A 17980-nucleotide genomic window follows, 5' to 3' on the forward strand; every position below is an offset into this window, starting at 1 on the left:
GGGATAGGTAAGACTCCTCATTACCAGGGGCTGAAAAGCTTCTGTATAACAAGCCTGTCCTCTCCTTTCCTTTCTCCTCTGAATTCTCACTTTTCTGCTTAGGCAGATACCTCCAGTGAGAGCAAATGTGGGTTCACTCCAGTTTTCCTAGTGCTCTTTTTGTCACATGAATTTAGACATAGTGACATTTAAAAACTTTTCTGATACGGTGAATAATAGGAATTAAATTTTGAACCATCCTGCTTCGAGGTTGATTTCTTCTGTCTGGAGTTTAGTTGGTTTAGGTTGAAAGAGCCCTTCAGTTGGTAATGGAATGTGCTTTTCCTCACTCTTGATTTTCTAATCCTCAAGTAGTTCCAGCAAGGACATTTCAGAATGCTTGGCAAAGGTTATTTGCTCCCTACCCTCCTCCACTTTCTGTATGGTAGGTAACCTGGCTAGAATGGTTTTGGTTAGGCTCATAAAGGGCTTCCATGACCTTTCAACTAAAACAAAAGAAAACAAAAAGGCAAAACAAGATTACAGGAAGGGGCCAGACAACCTTCTTTGTGTGAGATTGCTAAAGATACACCTAGTTCGAGTTTGAATTTCTTTCTTGAAGGAGGAAACCCTTTTGTACTGGAAGCTGAGTACGCCTAGCCTCCCAGGGCCTTTCTTTCAGGCATCCTGAAACCCAAACCCACGACTCTCTTGCTGTGTAGTCTGCTCACTGCTAGCTCATCGACCAGGGCTTTCCAGAATAAGCAATATGAAGAAACTTTCCTAAAGCTGGCTGGTATCGTAGCTACTATGGATTACATTTATGTGATTGCAGTTTAACAATCTGGATTTCTTATTGAAGCTTCTATAATGAATATCTGTTGTGGGAATGAGAAGTGAAGTTTGGGAGGATGGGCGAGAGATGGACAAGGTATTTTGGCCAAATGCCAGTGCTCTGTCAGAATGATACACACTTCTCCTCCCATCTTTGAGTGAACAGCTTCACTGGGTAGATTTGAAAGTGGTATTATTGATAACCAAGATTCGGACAGTTTGGGTGTAATAGGTGGGGTGGGCTTTGCCTTTTTTTTTCAGGTCACCAGGCTGGGTGCCTGGTTTCATGCCCTATCTTGCCATGATGGAGATCTAATCAGGCAACAGTTAATTGCCAGCATTGTTTGCCTTTTCCCTGGCAGAAGTTAGAGTCTTGAGTAAATTATGGAGGTTTAAATTTGCTTGATTTCCTGCAGAAAGTGGGGTCAAGAGGTCCCAGACTGTAGACACTCTCTTTGGTCAGCCAGCAGGGGGTCAGTTCTTAAAGGTATTTCAGAGGTGACTAAATGCTGTTTTTGAAATGTCCTTCTCCACTAAGTTTTTTTCTCTGGGGGTTAGTTTGTTGACCTTAGCCCAGTGGAGTGGAGTGTCTGTGTGAAGGCACATACCCCAATTAAAGCTGCCTTTCTCCACGCTGTCACTGTGCTCCAAAGGCAAATGGGATTATGTTTGAGGAGGGAAAAGGCAATTGGCACAGAAGCCTAGTTGCAGATCAGCATTTCCTATTTCTGACCTTTTGAAATAGAACTTAAAGGTAGCCATGATCACTTAACAGTAAAACAGTAATCAGGGAAAGAAAGTTACGAGAAAGAACTGATCACAAAGCTAATCATGTGACTTAAAGAACCTTCCCTCATTCAAGGCTTTTATGCTGTGGCAGTTGGCCTGCCTGGCCGGTCCCTCTCATTTCCAGTCTCCTTCCTTCTCTCCTTGTCCTGTGAGCCCCTCTAAGCAGGGCTGCTCAGTTTGCTGGGAGCACTCGCCTGCTTACTCTTGCCGACCACGCAGTGGTCCCCTTCTCGTCTCCTCCAGGGAAGTAGAGACCACCGTGTAGACCTTTATATTCCCAAGGGACTTGAATACCTTGTGACAGTACTGGTTATTCTACTTAGCTGTCCTCCCCACCAGATTATGAACACGTTGAGGGGAAGGCCTGTGTTTGTCTTGGCATCTGTAACACTCTTCTAGGTGTATAGTATGTGCTCAGGAAATGCTGACTGAGTGAATGAGCACCAGAAATACCATTGGTAGGGATGATTGTTGAATTGCTGATGCCAGTGTTTTGGCAGGTAAGAAGAATACGAATGGGGAGAACTGGACTTTTTTGTGTTTGTTTTAAGCTACAGTTCATACAGCTCTGTGCTGAGCTGAGCCCTCGGCTCATTACTTATGTGCCAGATCTCATTTTGTCATTATCACCTTAGGAGATAGGAACCATCATGGTTCCCACTTTACATATGAGGAAATTAATACAGGAGTAGCTTTACACATCACAAAATTAGTAAATGGCGGGGCCTAGAATCAAACTCTGTTAAATATCCTCATCCTGCACTTCTTCAGAATAGTTGGCACAATAAGATTCTCGGTAAGTGCTTTAAAATGAACTAAGTTGGAAATTATTTCAGCACTCATGATATCAGTCATTTGAGTGTACATCTCCTGTCTACACTCATACATAAAGAGGGCAGAAAGAACATGACCTGGGTCATTTGGGTTTAACTTTCTCATTTTAAACAAGTTTTTATTGAGTAGTGCTAGGCACTGGCTGGGTACTAACTGTTATAACAGTTATGGCTCTTGCTTTCATGGAGCTTTCAGGATAAAATATAAAGACTAGGAAGGAAAAGAGGAAATTGTGAAAATAAAAAACAGTGTATTTGGAGAGGAAGTAGAGGTAGAGAATCCAGATAAATTAGGACCCTAAAGCATTATAAGGTCAATGTAGAAAGGAAGAAGGATTTCATTTAGACTTGTTGCTGGAAGAGACCTCACAATTGCCATCCCACTTGTAGGAACTTGGAAAGTAAAGCCCAGAAAAACGATTACTCCCACAAGATCCACCATTGCCTACCATTTATCGAATGCTTGTAGTGTGAGGTACTTTACATGTATTAACCCTTTACTTTCATTAACAACCCATGGGTTGTTAAGAAATAATAATTTAAAAGTGTTAATAATTAACATTATTAGAAAGTATTATTATCATTATTATTTATCATACCTGGAAAAGTAGTAGCATTATCACAATTATGGAAACTGAGGTACAAGAGAGGTTAAGCGCCTTGCCCAGATCGTACAGCTGAATAAGTTAAAGAGCCTAGATTCATGTTAAGGACACGTGATTCCCAAACTGACCCCCAAGTAGGCCAACTCCTGTTTTGAAGTCATTTGCCTCAACCCTGTCAGCATATCCTACAGTAAAGCACCACGCCTGTGTCCTAGGAAATAACACAGCTTCTGTGTTACGTCTGTGTAAATCTCAACATCTGTATTTTATGGAGAAGTGTTGGTAGAATTTCAGACCTTGTTGTTATGCTCGTTTGCCTGCTCTCTCTCCCCCTTACACTGTCTTTTCTGATTCCCCAGTTTTCAGCCCTATCTGGTATGCAAGTGAGTAGTATGGAAAAACTGAGCACCAGGACAAGTGACTGTCTGCTTCCCACCCACCCCTTCCTACCTCTCCTCCTCCTCTTCCACAGTCATCCATTTCCCGAATGGAGCTGGCAAATGGGATGAGACCAAATCGGTCCTCTTGCCAGAGAGTCTGGTTCCTTCTCCTGGCAAGGCCTTGAAATCAGAGCTGTGATGCCCTTCAGGGGGTGCCTGTGTTTAAATTCCATGGGATTCGTTTTCTGAAACCCAGCTTCGCATATCTCAGGGAACTTTCTCCTCCTTTTAATGTCATCCAGGCATTTGAGTGTGTTGGCATTCCCCACTTCTCCCAAAGAACAGACCCCATTTTGTTGGAGTTTTAATAGTTTTTCCTTCTGTGTTAGAGGTGTATTTACCTTTTTTAATTTATGTGTTTCCTTTGTGTCAATGTTATGTATTTGGTGTGTTTTAGTACACATACTTTCTGAAATCGTAGTGTTTAGGGTGGGCTCTATCTTATTGGCCCATATGTGATTATCAAGGATAAAGAACTTCCAGCATTTTTGTCTCAGAGAAGAGTTAGAAATAATAAACTCTAGCATTCCCCACAGTTCCAGTTTCCAGATTCTATAAAATGCTGATCCTGCCTTGGACTCAGAGTAGGAGGGTGTGAGGAAGGGCCATGGGCCTTCATCATTGGGTGTTCTGAAGCCAGACCTTGAACATCATAACATCATTCACTCTTCCCTCTCTCCCTCCCTTTCTTTTTTTTGACTGGTAAAGCAAATGATTAGACATCATTCAGTGTTTTCAACCCTAGACTTTCATCATGTGTAAAATGAGAGTAACTGTATCTGGCTTAGGGGTTGTTGTGAGGCTCAGATGAGAGATTGCTTGTATAGCCCGGTGTCTGACAGTTAGTCAGTGCTCAGTAAAGCTTTCACACACATTGCAGTATTTAACACCCATCCTCAAAAACTCTATTTTTGTGTCTTTTCCATTTAACATGGTGTTTTTCAAGCAGAAGAGAGTATCGTTTTGGGAGGAGTAAATGAGTGGATTGGGATGATGATGGTGAGATGCCGTGTGGGTTCAAGATTAATTGTGTCTGGAGCACAGGGCTACTTGCTGACTTTCATTTCCATAAGGATCAGGAATATAGAATAAGATTTGCAGTAGAAAACTAAAAGGGGTTCCTACAGATGTGATAAGATGCTAAGGCACCAGTGCTAAAATCTAGGTGCATTCCTGAGACTGCAGCTTAAAGTCAAAGTGTGAGGTCATGGAACCAGAAAGTCAGCACTGAGAAGACAGCCTATCTTATTGTGTCTCATGGCTGTGAAATCTAATTATGGCCTGTTGTGGACATTTTGGCTTTAATATCCTGATTACATTAGGACTCCTGGAATCCCATTCAGTCTCTTGAGTTCCCATCCCATGTGGATTCCATGTGTTTGTGTACATTTCCTGTCCCACACTGTTCCATCTGGCAAACAGCTGTTGTCCTCTACGTGGTGATGGGTGTCCATCAGTGATAAGGGTGAAGTTGATGGGGGACCTTGGGAATCCCAGAGGACAAGAGAATAAGCAGCCAGAATAACAGGCAGGACATTTCATGTTTAGCCACCTTCTGGCAGAGCTGAAGTTCGGTCCTGGGCTTTTCACATAATAACCTACCAATGTGAATATAATTAATGCCACTGAACTATACACTTAAAAATGGCTAAAATGCAGGTTTCGTGTTGTTTTTACTATAGTTTAAAAGAAATGTCATATACCAAAAACCATTTTCTGCTTTAAATGAGAAGATTGTATATTATATGAATTATATCTCAAAAAAGCTGTTTAAAATATAACAATGTTTTAACAATCTTATCAGTACAAAAGTATTTTTGCTTGTATTACTGCATTAAAAGTTACTTAATGTTTTAATGGTAGCAAAGAAATTGAATTTCCTTCATTACTTTTTATACCTGATTTTGAGAAAATTTCAGAATTACAGAGAAGTTGCAAGAATGTAGAGTGAACTCATGTTGAGAACTCATTGCCTAGATTTTTGCATTTTATATGTTCTCACTCTTTCTTCCCAGTGTCAGAAGTGATGTGCTTTGATAGGTTTTATTTTGCTTTTGTCTTTTTTTTTTTTTTTCAGATTCAATGTGCTAATTACTTATTGGGCCCTTTCAATCTGAAAATTCATGTCTCTTCTATATTCTGTCCTAAGAATTTATTTAATTTCTTTGATAGTCTTATTTCTTCTATGTTCTTTGTCTTCTTTTTCAGGAACCTCCTATTAGGTGGATGTTGGACCTCCTGGGTTTTCTCATCTTCTCCCTTCCATTTTTCATCTTGCCTTTTTGTTCATGAGACTGGAATATATTACCTTTTCCTTTCAATTTTTTTTAATTAAGCTATCATATTTTTAATGTCCAAGAGTTCTTTCCTATTCTTTGACAGATCTTTTTAAATAAAAATAGCAGTTTATTCTTATTTCATGGATGAAAAATTCTCTTCCTGAGGATATAATTTGTTGTTGATGTTGTTTTAATTTCCTTCTGCTCCTTCTATTGTCTTTGTTTCCTCTGAGTTCCTTCTTTTCTATATGTCCATTTGGTTTTTGTCATTGTCCTGAAGATGTTCTTGAAATGATTGATTCTAGGATCTGTTCATGATTACCAAGGAAGCACTGAGAACCTGATCAGAAAACAGCTCTATGTGTGAGGGTGAGCCTCCTACCTGGAAGGCTTCACTGTTAGAGAGTGGAAGGGCCAGCTAGCCATGTGGCTGCCAGCGTTTGGGGACCTGGAGGGGAAGAAGGCTGGGTGGCTCATCATTTAGAATGTAGACTTTCACCTGCATTGTCCTCTCTGCTCTGGCCATGTTTCCATATCCAGAGCTTCAGGTCCTCAGAGGATATACCTCCTTCCACTGGCAGGGATGGGCAACAAGAAGAGGTTTCTGGCGGAGTGGCTGGTTGAAGGGGAGATTTGTAGATCTGGGTCTCTTTTGCTCCTTCTACATACTTTTAACCAGTCTTCCTGTTTTCAACCCTGCCCCTCCTCTTACCCCACTAGGTTCCCACTGAGTTTATTTATTATGAGCCTTTGTGACATTCAACACTTTGGACTTATTTTCTTTGTGGGCCCCCTCTGTGTGGTAGCTTCGCTCTTGCCCTCATTTTCCTGCCCTACTGCTGCCATTTCTCTTGTCCCTCCCCATCTTTCTGAAGCCCATCGATACTGCTCATCTGGTGTTGTATTTTCTCTCATTTCACTGTCATTGTGCACTTGTATTTTGTATCTACTGTAACTTGAGTGGGCTTGAGGGAGATTGGAGATCAGTGTACGTGTTTAATTTGCTGTGTTTAACTAAAAATCTCTTCTCAGCTACAGAAAGTCTCTGCTGCTGTTTTAGTGGCCTCAGAGCTAAAGTTTGGGGAACAGAAGACTTGGAATAATTGCTTTAGTTCTTGGGTTTGTCATGGTAAAAGCCACCAAATCTCCCATGTTCTAATTTATTGACAGCGGTGAAAAAGAGATCAGCCCCATTGTTACTAGATCCTTCTCTAACCCCCACTACTCTGTTGCCTTGCAGAAGTGGGGCAGTGTGAGCAACCCGCTCTTCCTCCCATTGATCCCACCACAGTCGCAAGGTTTCACCGCCATTGTCCTCACCTATGACCGAGTGGAGAGCCTCTTCCGGGTCATCACTGAGGTGTCCAAGGTGCCCAGTCTATCCAAGCTGCTAGTCGTCTGGAATAACCAGAATAAAAATCCTCCAGAAGGTAAGAAGAGTGGGAAAATGATATGTTCAGGAAAGGCCTGGTTTGGGTGTTAGTGCAACTCTCAGCTGGATCGATTTTGGATGGCCAAATTATTTGCGTCCTTAGGTTTAAATGAATTTTCCTCCTTTGTCAACAACAATCCCATTTCTGAGGCAGTGTGACCCCAGTTTTCTCAGTCATCTCATTCTTGTTCTAGGGTGGCCCATTTAACTCCAAGCCCATGGCATGTGCTATAGCCACAAGTGTTTGAGAGCTTAGGAATCAGTGGGATCAAAGGCCAGCAGCCTTGGGAAAACAGATCTCCGCTTCCCTCAGCCATCTCAGCTGATTTGTTTATAGGAAAACTCAGTTTAAAAGGCATTAGTTTTCTCTTTCCTTATCTCAGCTCTGATACTGCACTTTTCTTAAGAAAAAAAAAAAAAAAAAAAGAGGATGGCCTCACTTCTAATTAGGATAGTCAGCGGAAGATGCCCTGTTCAGGCTTCGAATCTGTTCCTTAAAGTGAGTGCTCACTCAGGTTCCCATTGGTTCATCCTTAATCGCTTTGTCCCTTGCCTTGGCCACCCCTGTAAGCTGCTGGCTGGCGCTGGCAGCTAGGGTTGAGGACTGTTTGATTAATTGGATTTGTTTTTCATTCAGGACGCATAGAGTATGTTCCACCTGCATTTAGTTTCTCATTCAGTCTGTCTATTACTGATCCTAATCCCAGGGACTTCAAAGCTCCTGCCCTTTATAGCCTATTAAAGCCAGGAAGTTTCTGATGGATTAGAGCAAGGAATGAGTTTGAAGTTTGTAATGTGCACCACTGTCACCGATAAGGTCTAGTTTATTACCTGACAGTAGTATCTGCACTTTTTATGGCTGTTCCCTTTTCATTGGTAATACTGAAGTCAGGATAGTCGACCTTGGAGACTGGCAGTAGTGGGTCTCTGAGTTTAGGCAGGGAAAAGAACATTTTCTGTAGACAAATCAGAGTTTGCCCCTAGAAAATTCTTTAGTTCCTCCTGAGATGTTTAAGAAATTTTCCTTAGTGGGAAAATGTTTGTTCTCTGAGGGAGTCATATGCGTTCTCTATTTAGGGAGCCATAGTTTGAGTAAACAAAATGGCTGCTTTAAATGAAAGTCCTGTTTTACGCTCCAGAGAGCAGTACTTTTTCTTGTTAAGTATCTTTTTATGCCAAGTTTGTTTTCCTCCCAGCATCTCATTTTCTGGGTTTTTGTTTGTTTGTTTCATTTATTTGACTCTCAAAAAAGGAGAAGGAAAGGGGTAGAAGGAAAATAAGGAACAGAGGAGAAGGAAGAACTGGACGGGAAGGAAAGGAAAGGCAGCGATAAACAGGAGCTGTGCAGGGAGGCCCATGGGGAGGGCCACGGAGAAGGCCATGGAGAGGGCCACAGAGAGGGCCTCGGCCAGCTTGCTCAGAGGGAAGTGAATCAGATGGTTTGGTGCTGCTCTGTAGTGTCTCCCGTAAAAAGAATGAGTCGTGTTTTGAGAAGGAAGGCTGCGTATCCCTCTTCAGATCTGGAATAGCTCACTGCTTTGTGCTGCACTCACACTCAAGCGTTTATTCCCAGGTACAGGGGCCGCCAGCTTTCAGAGGGAGCCTATCAGCACCCCACCCGCCCAGATAGGCACAGATGCAGATTCTGGAGCTACATGCAAAAGAGGCTTCTCCTTCCTTCGAAACCTTGGTTAGCCACTTCAGGCTTCAGGTGAATGATTTATTGTGAATTCAAGTCACTTCTTTGGGGCGAGTATCATCGCAGACGGTGAGAAGGGAAAAACCATGTTCTACCTTCTTGGTCAAAGCCCAGACACTGATGTAACAGAGCAGTAGCACGAACCTAGGTTTTGGAGCTGGGTGTTCAGTTTTAATTTTTGGTAGACCCTGCTAAAATGTAGTGGTTAATTTTATGACCAGGAGCTTAGTTTATTTTTGAAATATTTTGGCTCCAGGGAGGAAAGCGAGCCCTCAACTGACGAGGCCCCAGTTTTGACACGTTTAGAGACTGAACCAGCTTTTTTTTCTAACAGTGGTTTTTAAGTCTATGCTCAGGCTCTGGCAATGTGGTTGTTTGGGGAGAGCATGAACCATGTTTAATCTTCTGTGGGGTGTTTGTTCAGTTGGTAAATGGGGCTGTCAGCTCTGGCCCTCATGCCAGCAAAGCCATCTGAATCTGTATGTATGGCATTAGTAACACATATATATTTTTTGAAAAGTAAGTCCAAGGCTTTGAAATATTAGAGGCAAAAGTGATGTTTTTCACTTTCTCTACATTTACTAAAATAAATATTGTGGTGAATATGTCTGCTGCTGGGAGGGTTCATGCAGGCAGAGACCACCCCCCGCCCCCCCCCAACGCCTTTTTTTCACTCTCCAACCAAATGCTTTTTTTCTTTTTGGTTACATTTAAGTCTAAATTGCTGGGTTTGAAGTTTAAGTAAATACTTAGACTAGGCAATAGAAATTTCCAGTGAGCTTTCGTCACATTGGTTTTGAGCTCTGTCAGAAAAAAAAAGGCAAGCCAGTGCTTTCCTCCTCCCCAACTCTTCAATTTCCAAACTTGATGGATATAGAGGTTGTTTGGCTTGGCCCCCGGCCTCCCTGTGAAGGAAGCTATTACATTGTACATCTCATATAGGTTTAACTCAGCCTTCTGTTTTAGCTGATTTCAGGGTTAAATTTGAATTGACCTCAGGAGCTCCCTAGCTTCAGATTATGACTTTCATAGTTGTTAGCAGGCAGGATGGCCTGGGCTGAATGTGTCAGGATGGTCATCCAGAGGAGGCAACAGAGCAGTAGAAGCAACAGCTGCCTTCTTTTGAGCTGAATTCAGGGACTATGAGGAATTAAGGTCATGTGGACCCTCCGTACACCAAGCAGCTTGAGCACTCCTAAGGTGAGCTCAAGGTTTGTATGGAGATAATCTGGCCATTTATTTTATTGATCTGTGGTTGTGTTTGTGACAGTGATTGCCAGGATGGGTGTGAGGTCATCTGCAGTCAACCTGATAATTTTATAGTACCTTTGCCAAGTTGGAGGAAAAATTCTCTTTGCTCACATCTTTCTTGGCATCCAACATGGAGCAAACCGTTAATCAATACACATTTTAAAAAAAATCCTTAACACAAGGAGTTCTTTTTCTCCTTCAAGCTAGGCTAAAGTTCCTAACTGTGAAGTTATCAGGTCACCTGGCTCAGCTGTTTGTTTTTCATAAATTCGGCAATGTGTTTAAAAAAACCCGTTTTTCAGACTACGTTGTGTGGATGGAAGGTGACATTTTTATTTTGCTAGCTACAGATTCACAGGATGAGACACAGGGTACAAGGCTATGCTGTTTTAGTTTGAATACATTTAGAATTTAGAATTTCACTTAGAATTTAGAAGGAGTAAGGGAAAAGAGACCCCATTTGGCCTCAGCAATGGAATTAGAGCCTGAAGGTCTCTGGCTATGAACTATGTCCTTCCACACCCTAAAGGGGCTACCTCACAGCTTTCTGTGTACACCTCCTCAGGTTGTCAGGAGAGAAGTGAAGGCCATAAGGCTTTACAAGCTTTACAAGAACTCTTTTATGAAGATAAAGATGAAATGATGTTTTTATCACCATGTATTATATACCTTTTAAATCCCAGGAATAGAACTGTACTAAATTCTTTATACATATTATCACATCCTTATGACAGACCTGCAAGGAAGCTGTTCTCATTCTCATTTATAAAAAATGAAACCCTGATTAGTTGTGTAATTTGCCTGAATCACAGAGCTGCAAATGGCAGAGCCAGAAATGAACACAGCTCTCTGTGGATCCAGAGCTCATGCCCCTTACAGGAAGGCCCACTGTATCCACTTAAATTACCATTTAGTGGTAGGAAAATCATCGTGTTTGTCTGTTCTCTGATTTGGGATTATGTAGAACTAGGTCTTGTCAGGGACTCAGAGACAGAAAAGTAAATCTGTTCTTCTGAAAACACTAATGGAAGGGGGGAAAAAAGTTCTTTTTTCTCACCCATATTTTTCTTTCTCACCGCATGCTTCTGTCCTAAGTTTTTAAACAATCAGTATTACCTGCTTTAGGGCAGGCAGTAATTACAGTAATTTGATTTCTGTTCTCCACAGAAGGAATGCTAAAGCCTGAGAGAATGGTAGTTCCCTTTCTTGGAGGCCTATTTTATTTGAAAATGTGAAAACAAAAAACTGGAAATTCTATTTAGAGGGCTGTCTTGTGGTAATGATGGTGCAGCTGACCATTGAGATGGAGACTGCTTTTGCCCTGGCTTTTGGCTACCCAGGCCTACCTCAGAACTCACATTTCCTTCTTCACCCCATGCCATCCTTTTTGGTCTTCATCATTCTAAAACTTCCCTATCAAAGACTTTATAGGGCAGGGCCAAGTTAGTTCTCTGTGGATATTGATTGTCGCAGGTAATTCTTTGGGTATAGGTAACAACTGTGGAAAACCCATTTGTGGTTTGAACATGCTGTATCCACTTGCCAAGTGAAAGTCCAAATCCCATCCAGGGTAGAGGAATGTTCACACTTAACTAAAGCAGCTAGCCTGTTTTCTGTATTTATATTGCAAAAAGAAGAGCTGTTTGTTACTTTGTGAGGTTAACATGGATAAGGTTCCAGGTTCTTTTGTTTCATTTGTGAGTTCCATTGTCTCAGTTCTAGAAGGTTATTGGCAGGGATCCTGTTTATGTGAAAGTGGATATGGAAGGTACTAGCTGGGGGCATGCCACTGGATCATCAGAGTAATGTGCCAGATCTAACATGTACCACTTTTGCCACCCTTACACCTAAGGTTTAGAAGTCCATTGGTTCAGTAAATAGACACAAATGTTCAAAGGAAGGTACTGCTGACATTTAGTGGATGTCTCCTCTGGGCCAGGCTAAGTGCATTCTAAGTGCATGCTAAGTGCATTCATGTTCGTGTTCATTCTCACAGTCAGCCATGGGAAGATAGCGTTACTATTCTATCTTCATAGTTGAAGAAACAGGTTAAAAGTGATTCACTCGTTCAAGATCCCATGGCTAGTAAGGACTACACCTGGGATTCAAAGCTCTTCCTAAAAACTGTTCTTTCTATGATATATTACAGCCTCATGAAATCCTGGACCTCAGAGGCGTCCTATTTGGTCTCTCATATGATGTCAAGTAGAAATCTGACCTAAGTTAGTACATTTCAAGTAAAAGCACACATTAAATTGATAAAGGCGGGATCCCTGGGTGGCGCAGTGGTTTGGCGCCTGCCTTTGGCCCAGGGCGCGATCCTGGAGACCCAGGATCTAATCCCACGTCGGGCTCCCTGCATGGAGCCTGCTTCTCCCTCTGCCTGTGTCTCTGCCCGTCTCTCTCTCTCTCTGTGACTATCATAAATTAAAAAAAAAAATAAATTGATAAAGGCATTTCATCATTTCATTTTATCTGTTTCTCCATCAGAAGATTCTTTTTAAAAACATTTTTATTTGTTTATTTTTAAATGTTTATTTGAGAGCGAGTATGTGCACAAGCAGGGTGAGAGGCGGGGTGGGGAGGGGGGGGAATCCTCAAGCAGACTCGCCACTGAGCATAGAGCCCAATGTGGTGCTTGATCTCACGACCCTGAAATCATGACCTGAGTTGAAATCAAGAGTTGGACACTCAACAAACTGAGCCACCCAGGCTCCCCTATTTATTTTAAGTAATCTCTACGCCCAACATGGGGCTTGAACTCATAACCTGGAGACCTAGCATCACATGCTCCTCTGGGCCAGCTGGGCATCCCTCCATCAGAAGATTCTTGCCTATTTTGAGTCTAAATTAGTTGTCCTGTAACTTCCACCCAGCCATTGGTCATGGTTCTAACTTGAGAGATATGTCATAGAGAAAAATTCCCCTATCATCTAATAGCCCTCCTGATACCCTGTGTGTTAGTCAAGGCCTAGGTAGGAGACAGAAACCACACAGTAACCAGAACAATAAAGGTTTAATGGAAACAATTATTAACTGGTAACAGGTGATTGGTGACTAAGGGGTATAAACTGTAAAGACAGCAGGAAATAAATTTGGGAATGTCCCTTCCTCAGCTAGCTCTGAGTTTCAGACTGTGTTGGACAGCATGTGACTGTAGCCCACTGCATAGTGAAGTTTGCTGAGGTGCCACAGGCCAACTCTGGCAAACAAACTTAACCACCCCCCTTCAGTACCCACAAAATTCAACAGGAAGCTAGCTACCCGGGCACGTTCTTGAGCTTGCTGGAAAATTGAAGGCTTCGGTGGAGCTCCCTGGGAACCACCCATGGGAAGGAGCTCAGCTAGTTGCTCTTGGTGGTGTCTGCAGGACCTTTCACAGAACTGCCCTGAGGATGCCACTTAAACTTGGTAGAGAGAAGTGCCCCTGCTGCCTATCTTCTGGTCAAGTACTGTAGGAGCAAGAAGTTAAAGAGGCACTCCTGAACCAGGAAGAAAAGCACCCCCTTCCTTCCCAAGTGTCCCTCCAGCACCCTCTACTGGCAAAGCCTAATGTCAAGCTAGTTGGTGGAGGGCAAATATTTACTGGATCTAGTTCTAGTATGAGAAACAGGGCAGTGATGGGTGAAATTGAAGCTGAGAGGCAATACATTGAAAACTGGCGCCATTAATCTCCTTAAACATTCTGTAGAAATCCTGGATTCAAGTACCTGTACTGTCCTTATAACTCCCCCCACCTGTTTTCCAGCTTCTTGGAACTTTTCCCATCTTACCATACCTAACTCTGAACACAAAACCTTTCAAAGTGTGGTTCAGGGACCTCTGGACATCCATGAGTACCTTTCAGGGGGCCTTTGAAGTTGAAATTATCCTCATGGTAATGCCAAGTCCTCTCCACTCCCCACTCTTTATCCTTTCACAAGGGGTCAGAAGTTTCCAGAGGCTACATGACATGGGCTACATCACTCTATTGGCTAGTGGGATGTGCTTGTGTATTCTTGTGTTTTAAAATTACCTCAGTTTTAATTTCTCATACAAATAAATTGTGTATGTGTGTGTGAGTGCGCGCATATCCCAGAGAAAGCTTCTTTGGGGTTCTCAACAATTTTTAAGAGCATATAGAAATCCTGACACCAGAAAGTTTGAGAACTGGTGGTCTAGTGTAGTAGGTGGAGCTATAACCTCTTGCGTTTTAGATATTACAATTTATGTTTCATAAGACTTTGGAAAGTAGACTTATGGCCAAGGGTTGCATTTATCTGGAAGAGGAGGGGAAGCAAACAAGAATAAGGATGACTGCTGGAAAACCTGTTGAGCTTCATTGTTTTGCCCCAGGTCTAGAGAAGCATGAGGTCTTCACACTGCAGTAGATGGTACATGTTCTGTTTGGCCTTTGATGCTAAACAGACTTAGATTCAATCGCTGGCCTTATCATTTAGTAGCTCTGTAACCCCTGCCAAATTACTTAATCTCTCAGAGCCTTGTAACTACTGCTTTGTCAATAATTCCTGCCCCAGGAGGTTGTCAGGAGGATTGGATAACATTGCATCCACAAAGTGTGTGCCATATATTAGTTGCTTAATAAAGGCCCTCCCCCACTCCGTTTATTCTTAGAAGACAGTGAGAGGGACTTGCTGACACCCCATAGGTAACATGGGACATAGTCTTCAGTCTCGAGTCCTGTCCCTATCTACCTTATTCCAAAGCTATTGATTAATTATGCTCCTCGAGCCAGGGATGAAACTATAATTAACTACTGTTATTGATTAAAAGGCCCCTAGGATTATTTCTTTGGTGTTCCATCTTTTTTTTTCCAAACATGCTTCTTTTGGAGTTGACCTCTGTTTTAGGCTCTGTGCTTATTTAAGACAGAATGTCTTAATTACAGGGCCTCCATTTATGCAGGCTTTTTCCGGGACCCTGGTGGCGTCCCAACAATGTGTTCCTTGGATATACTATAAAATAGACAGAAGTAAGATATTTCATCTGCAGGCAGTACAGACAGCCTTTTCCTTTCTGACTCTCCCTCCCCATACTTCTCTTCAGTATTGTGACTTTGGGATGGCCACAGGCATTTTGGGGCTGCAAGACTCAGGCAAACTAGATCTTTCCACAATTACACGATGGGCTTCTTGGAAGCAGTCTGATACCTAGCTTTCCCGTCATCATTTGACAAATGTTGTGTGAAGAACAAACTATCCTCTGTAAAGAACCCTGACGTTTATGGACAAGGGTACTGTACTGAAGAGGTACTAATTTCATGCTGTGCTAAATGCAACATTTTAAAATAAGGAACCTGCGGTTGAATCACTTCAATCATTTCAAAGTAGAATGGGAAAAAATGTAAGGCAAGTCATGGGTTGGCGTTTCTTCAGTATACTAGAAAAATCCCACATAATTGGACGTAGAAATTTGATATTTACTCTGTAAATTGTTCGTGATGAGAAACCAATTCCAGTGAATCAGAGAGAAGGGGCTGTTGAGGGGATAACGTGCTATAAGTTAAGAAACCTACATTGTACAAGGAGACCGTTTTTGAGGGGTGGATTTGAGCAGCATTGGTATCTGTGATTGCATTGTGGAGGTTGGCACACTGGGGCGGACATCTAGAGTACATGCTTTGTAATTGCCAGCAGAGCGGAGGCATGTCTTGAGCTGGAGTGTACCTCACTGAAGGTAGTTTGGGGAGGTGCAGAGCTGTGATACTAAACCATGAGCCTGAGAATGAGACTGTGTGGACTCCTGCCCTCTTGTTGTTGTCATGATCTTGGGCAAGTCTTTTGGCTTCTCTGTCTCAGTTGTGAGTTGAAGCCATTTGTGCATTCTGGTGAAGATAGTATTGAGAATTAGAAGTGTTGCAAGGACTTAGGACAGAAATACTTACCAAATTTTATAACAGTGCCTTTGTAAGAACACCCCCTTGAACAGTCATACGTGTAGATTTAATGGGAGCCACTGAAGGAAGTTTCGTCTCATATGTGATGTGCTTTTACCATTTCATCTCCTCACAGGAGTTAGAAGAGTAATACATGCCTCATCCTGTTCCCCATCCTTCCCCTAGATTCTCTCTGGCCCAAAATCCGGGTTCCATTGAAAGTTGTGAGGACTGCTGAAAACAAGCTGAGTAACCGTTTCTTCCCATATGATGAAATCGAGACGGAGGCTGTCCTGGCTATCGATGATGATATCATCATGCTGACCTCTGACGAGCTGCAGTTTGGTTATGAGGTAAGGAGGTTTCAAACGGTCTATTTACATAGTTGATATTTCTTGCCTAGTGTTGCTTGTCTTTCCTGATGAAGAGTATTCTGTGACGTTCTCTAAAGTTATAGTTTCTAAATCCTAGTAGAGTCTAAAGGTGCGGCATAGGAGCGTGGGTTATGAAGCTGTTCTTTAAAACTTGGGGGAAACCCTCTTCCAGAATGACAACTGTGCCCTCCACTCGTTTTGGGAACTCCCAAGGAGAGCCCCAGGGGATGTTTTCAAAAGAGCATCTATAGCATGTAACGAGCACTTAATTGATGTCTCCTTGAAGAGTGCTTCCCCTGACTCAAGCAGCTGGGCACTGCAACAATAAAAACGTCAGTAAGCGAAGAAGCTGGCGGCACTAACCAACAGAAAGCAGACCCGGTTGATGGCTTTCTCTCTGAGGTTTAAGTGGAGAGGCTGGCCGCCTGTCTTCAGGGAGAAACATTCTCTATCACCGTTCATTCAGTGTGGCTGATGGATGAGGCTGGGTTCAGGGGTTAAGTATGGAGACCAGTAAAGGTCTCCCCAGGGGAAAGTGCCAGAGCCGAGGCCTGGTGAGAGGCAATAGGAATTGATGAGCTCTGTCAGGGAGGATGTGCGGGAGAGGCCTGATGGCGGCGGCAGGCAGAGGCCTGGGACCCAAGCAGAACAGAGAGTATGCATCAATTAGCCTCAGCCAGCACGGGGGAAAGTGGTGAAATCTGTCCCCTTCACTCGTCCTGCCCCTGAGAGAGGGGCAGCCATTTTCTCTGGCTGACTCAGAGTTTGCTGACTTTGAGGTTCTAATAAATCATGAAATTGTATTATATGAAACCATTGGGTACTCAGATTTCATTAAAAGACAGATAATGAAGTTGTATTTTATGAAGCCCTTTGGTACTCAGATTTTACTAAATGAATACATTTTGTGTATTCTATATTTATTATAAAAGTTTATTTTGGGGGGGCGCCTCGGCGACTCGGTTGAGCGTCTGACTCTTGGTTTCAGCTTAGGTCATGATCTGAGGATTGTGGGATCTAGCCCTACGTTGGGCTCTGTGCTTAGGGAGTCCACTTGGGATTCTCTCCCTCTCCTCTTGGTCCCTCTCCCCCCTTGCACACACACTCTCTCTCAAATAAATCAATCTTTTAAAAAAAGAGAGAGAAATTTATTTTCTAACCCTTAAAATAAAGGTGGATTTTGAGGGGAAAGAAACAGGAATCCCCCTCACCATCGTCACCACCAAGTTTCTGGTTTGTTATTGTTGTTGTTTTTTAATGTAGCTCCATTTGACTGTAAAAGAAATTGTTGTGAACTAGGCTGATGTGAGACACAGTTGGTCAGTGTAGTTACTGGCCAACGAAAGGTGTGAGAGTGTCTAATAAAACATACATCATCTTTTTGGGTTTATTCTCATTCACAGAGTTATCTTTTACATGATCACATCTAGGGTATTGGATGATTTTTAGCACACCATCATTCCCATTTTTTAAGAAAGCCAATTACCTACTTGTTTCTCTAGCCAACTCTGGCAAAAAGACCAATTTTTTCTGCCAGTGTTTTCTCTGTTTGTTGCATATAGTGGCTTTGGACTATACTTACCTGTTTAT

At 42.5% G+C, this 17980-nt stretch overlaps 1 protein-coding gene across 2 annotated transcripts in view; it reads left to right on the top strand.

Annotated features, from left to right (window-relative positions):
• EXT2 (exostosin glycosyltransferase 2) overlaps positions 1-17980 on the top strand; it is a 155369-nt gene that overhangs the window by 86498 nt on the left and 50891 nt on the right. For both annotated transcript variants that reach the window (XM_072790510.1, XM_072790511.1), the window contains exons 9-10: positions 7000-7189; positions 16203-16369. In XM_072790510.1, the coding sequence (XP_072646611.1) occupies positions 7000-7189; positions 16203-16369 (357 nt within the window). The remainder of the gene's footprint in view (positions 1-6999; positions 7190-16202; positions 16370-17980) is intronic.

The sequence above is a fragment of the Canis lupus genome, chromosome 21, assembly GCF_048164855.1.
Source record: "Canis lupus baileyi chromosome 21, mCanLup2.hap1, whole genome shotgun sequence".
NCBI classification, from domain to species: Eukaryota; Metazoa; Chordata; class Mammalia; order Carnivora; family Canidae; genus Canis; species Canis lupus.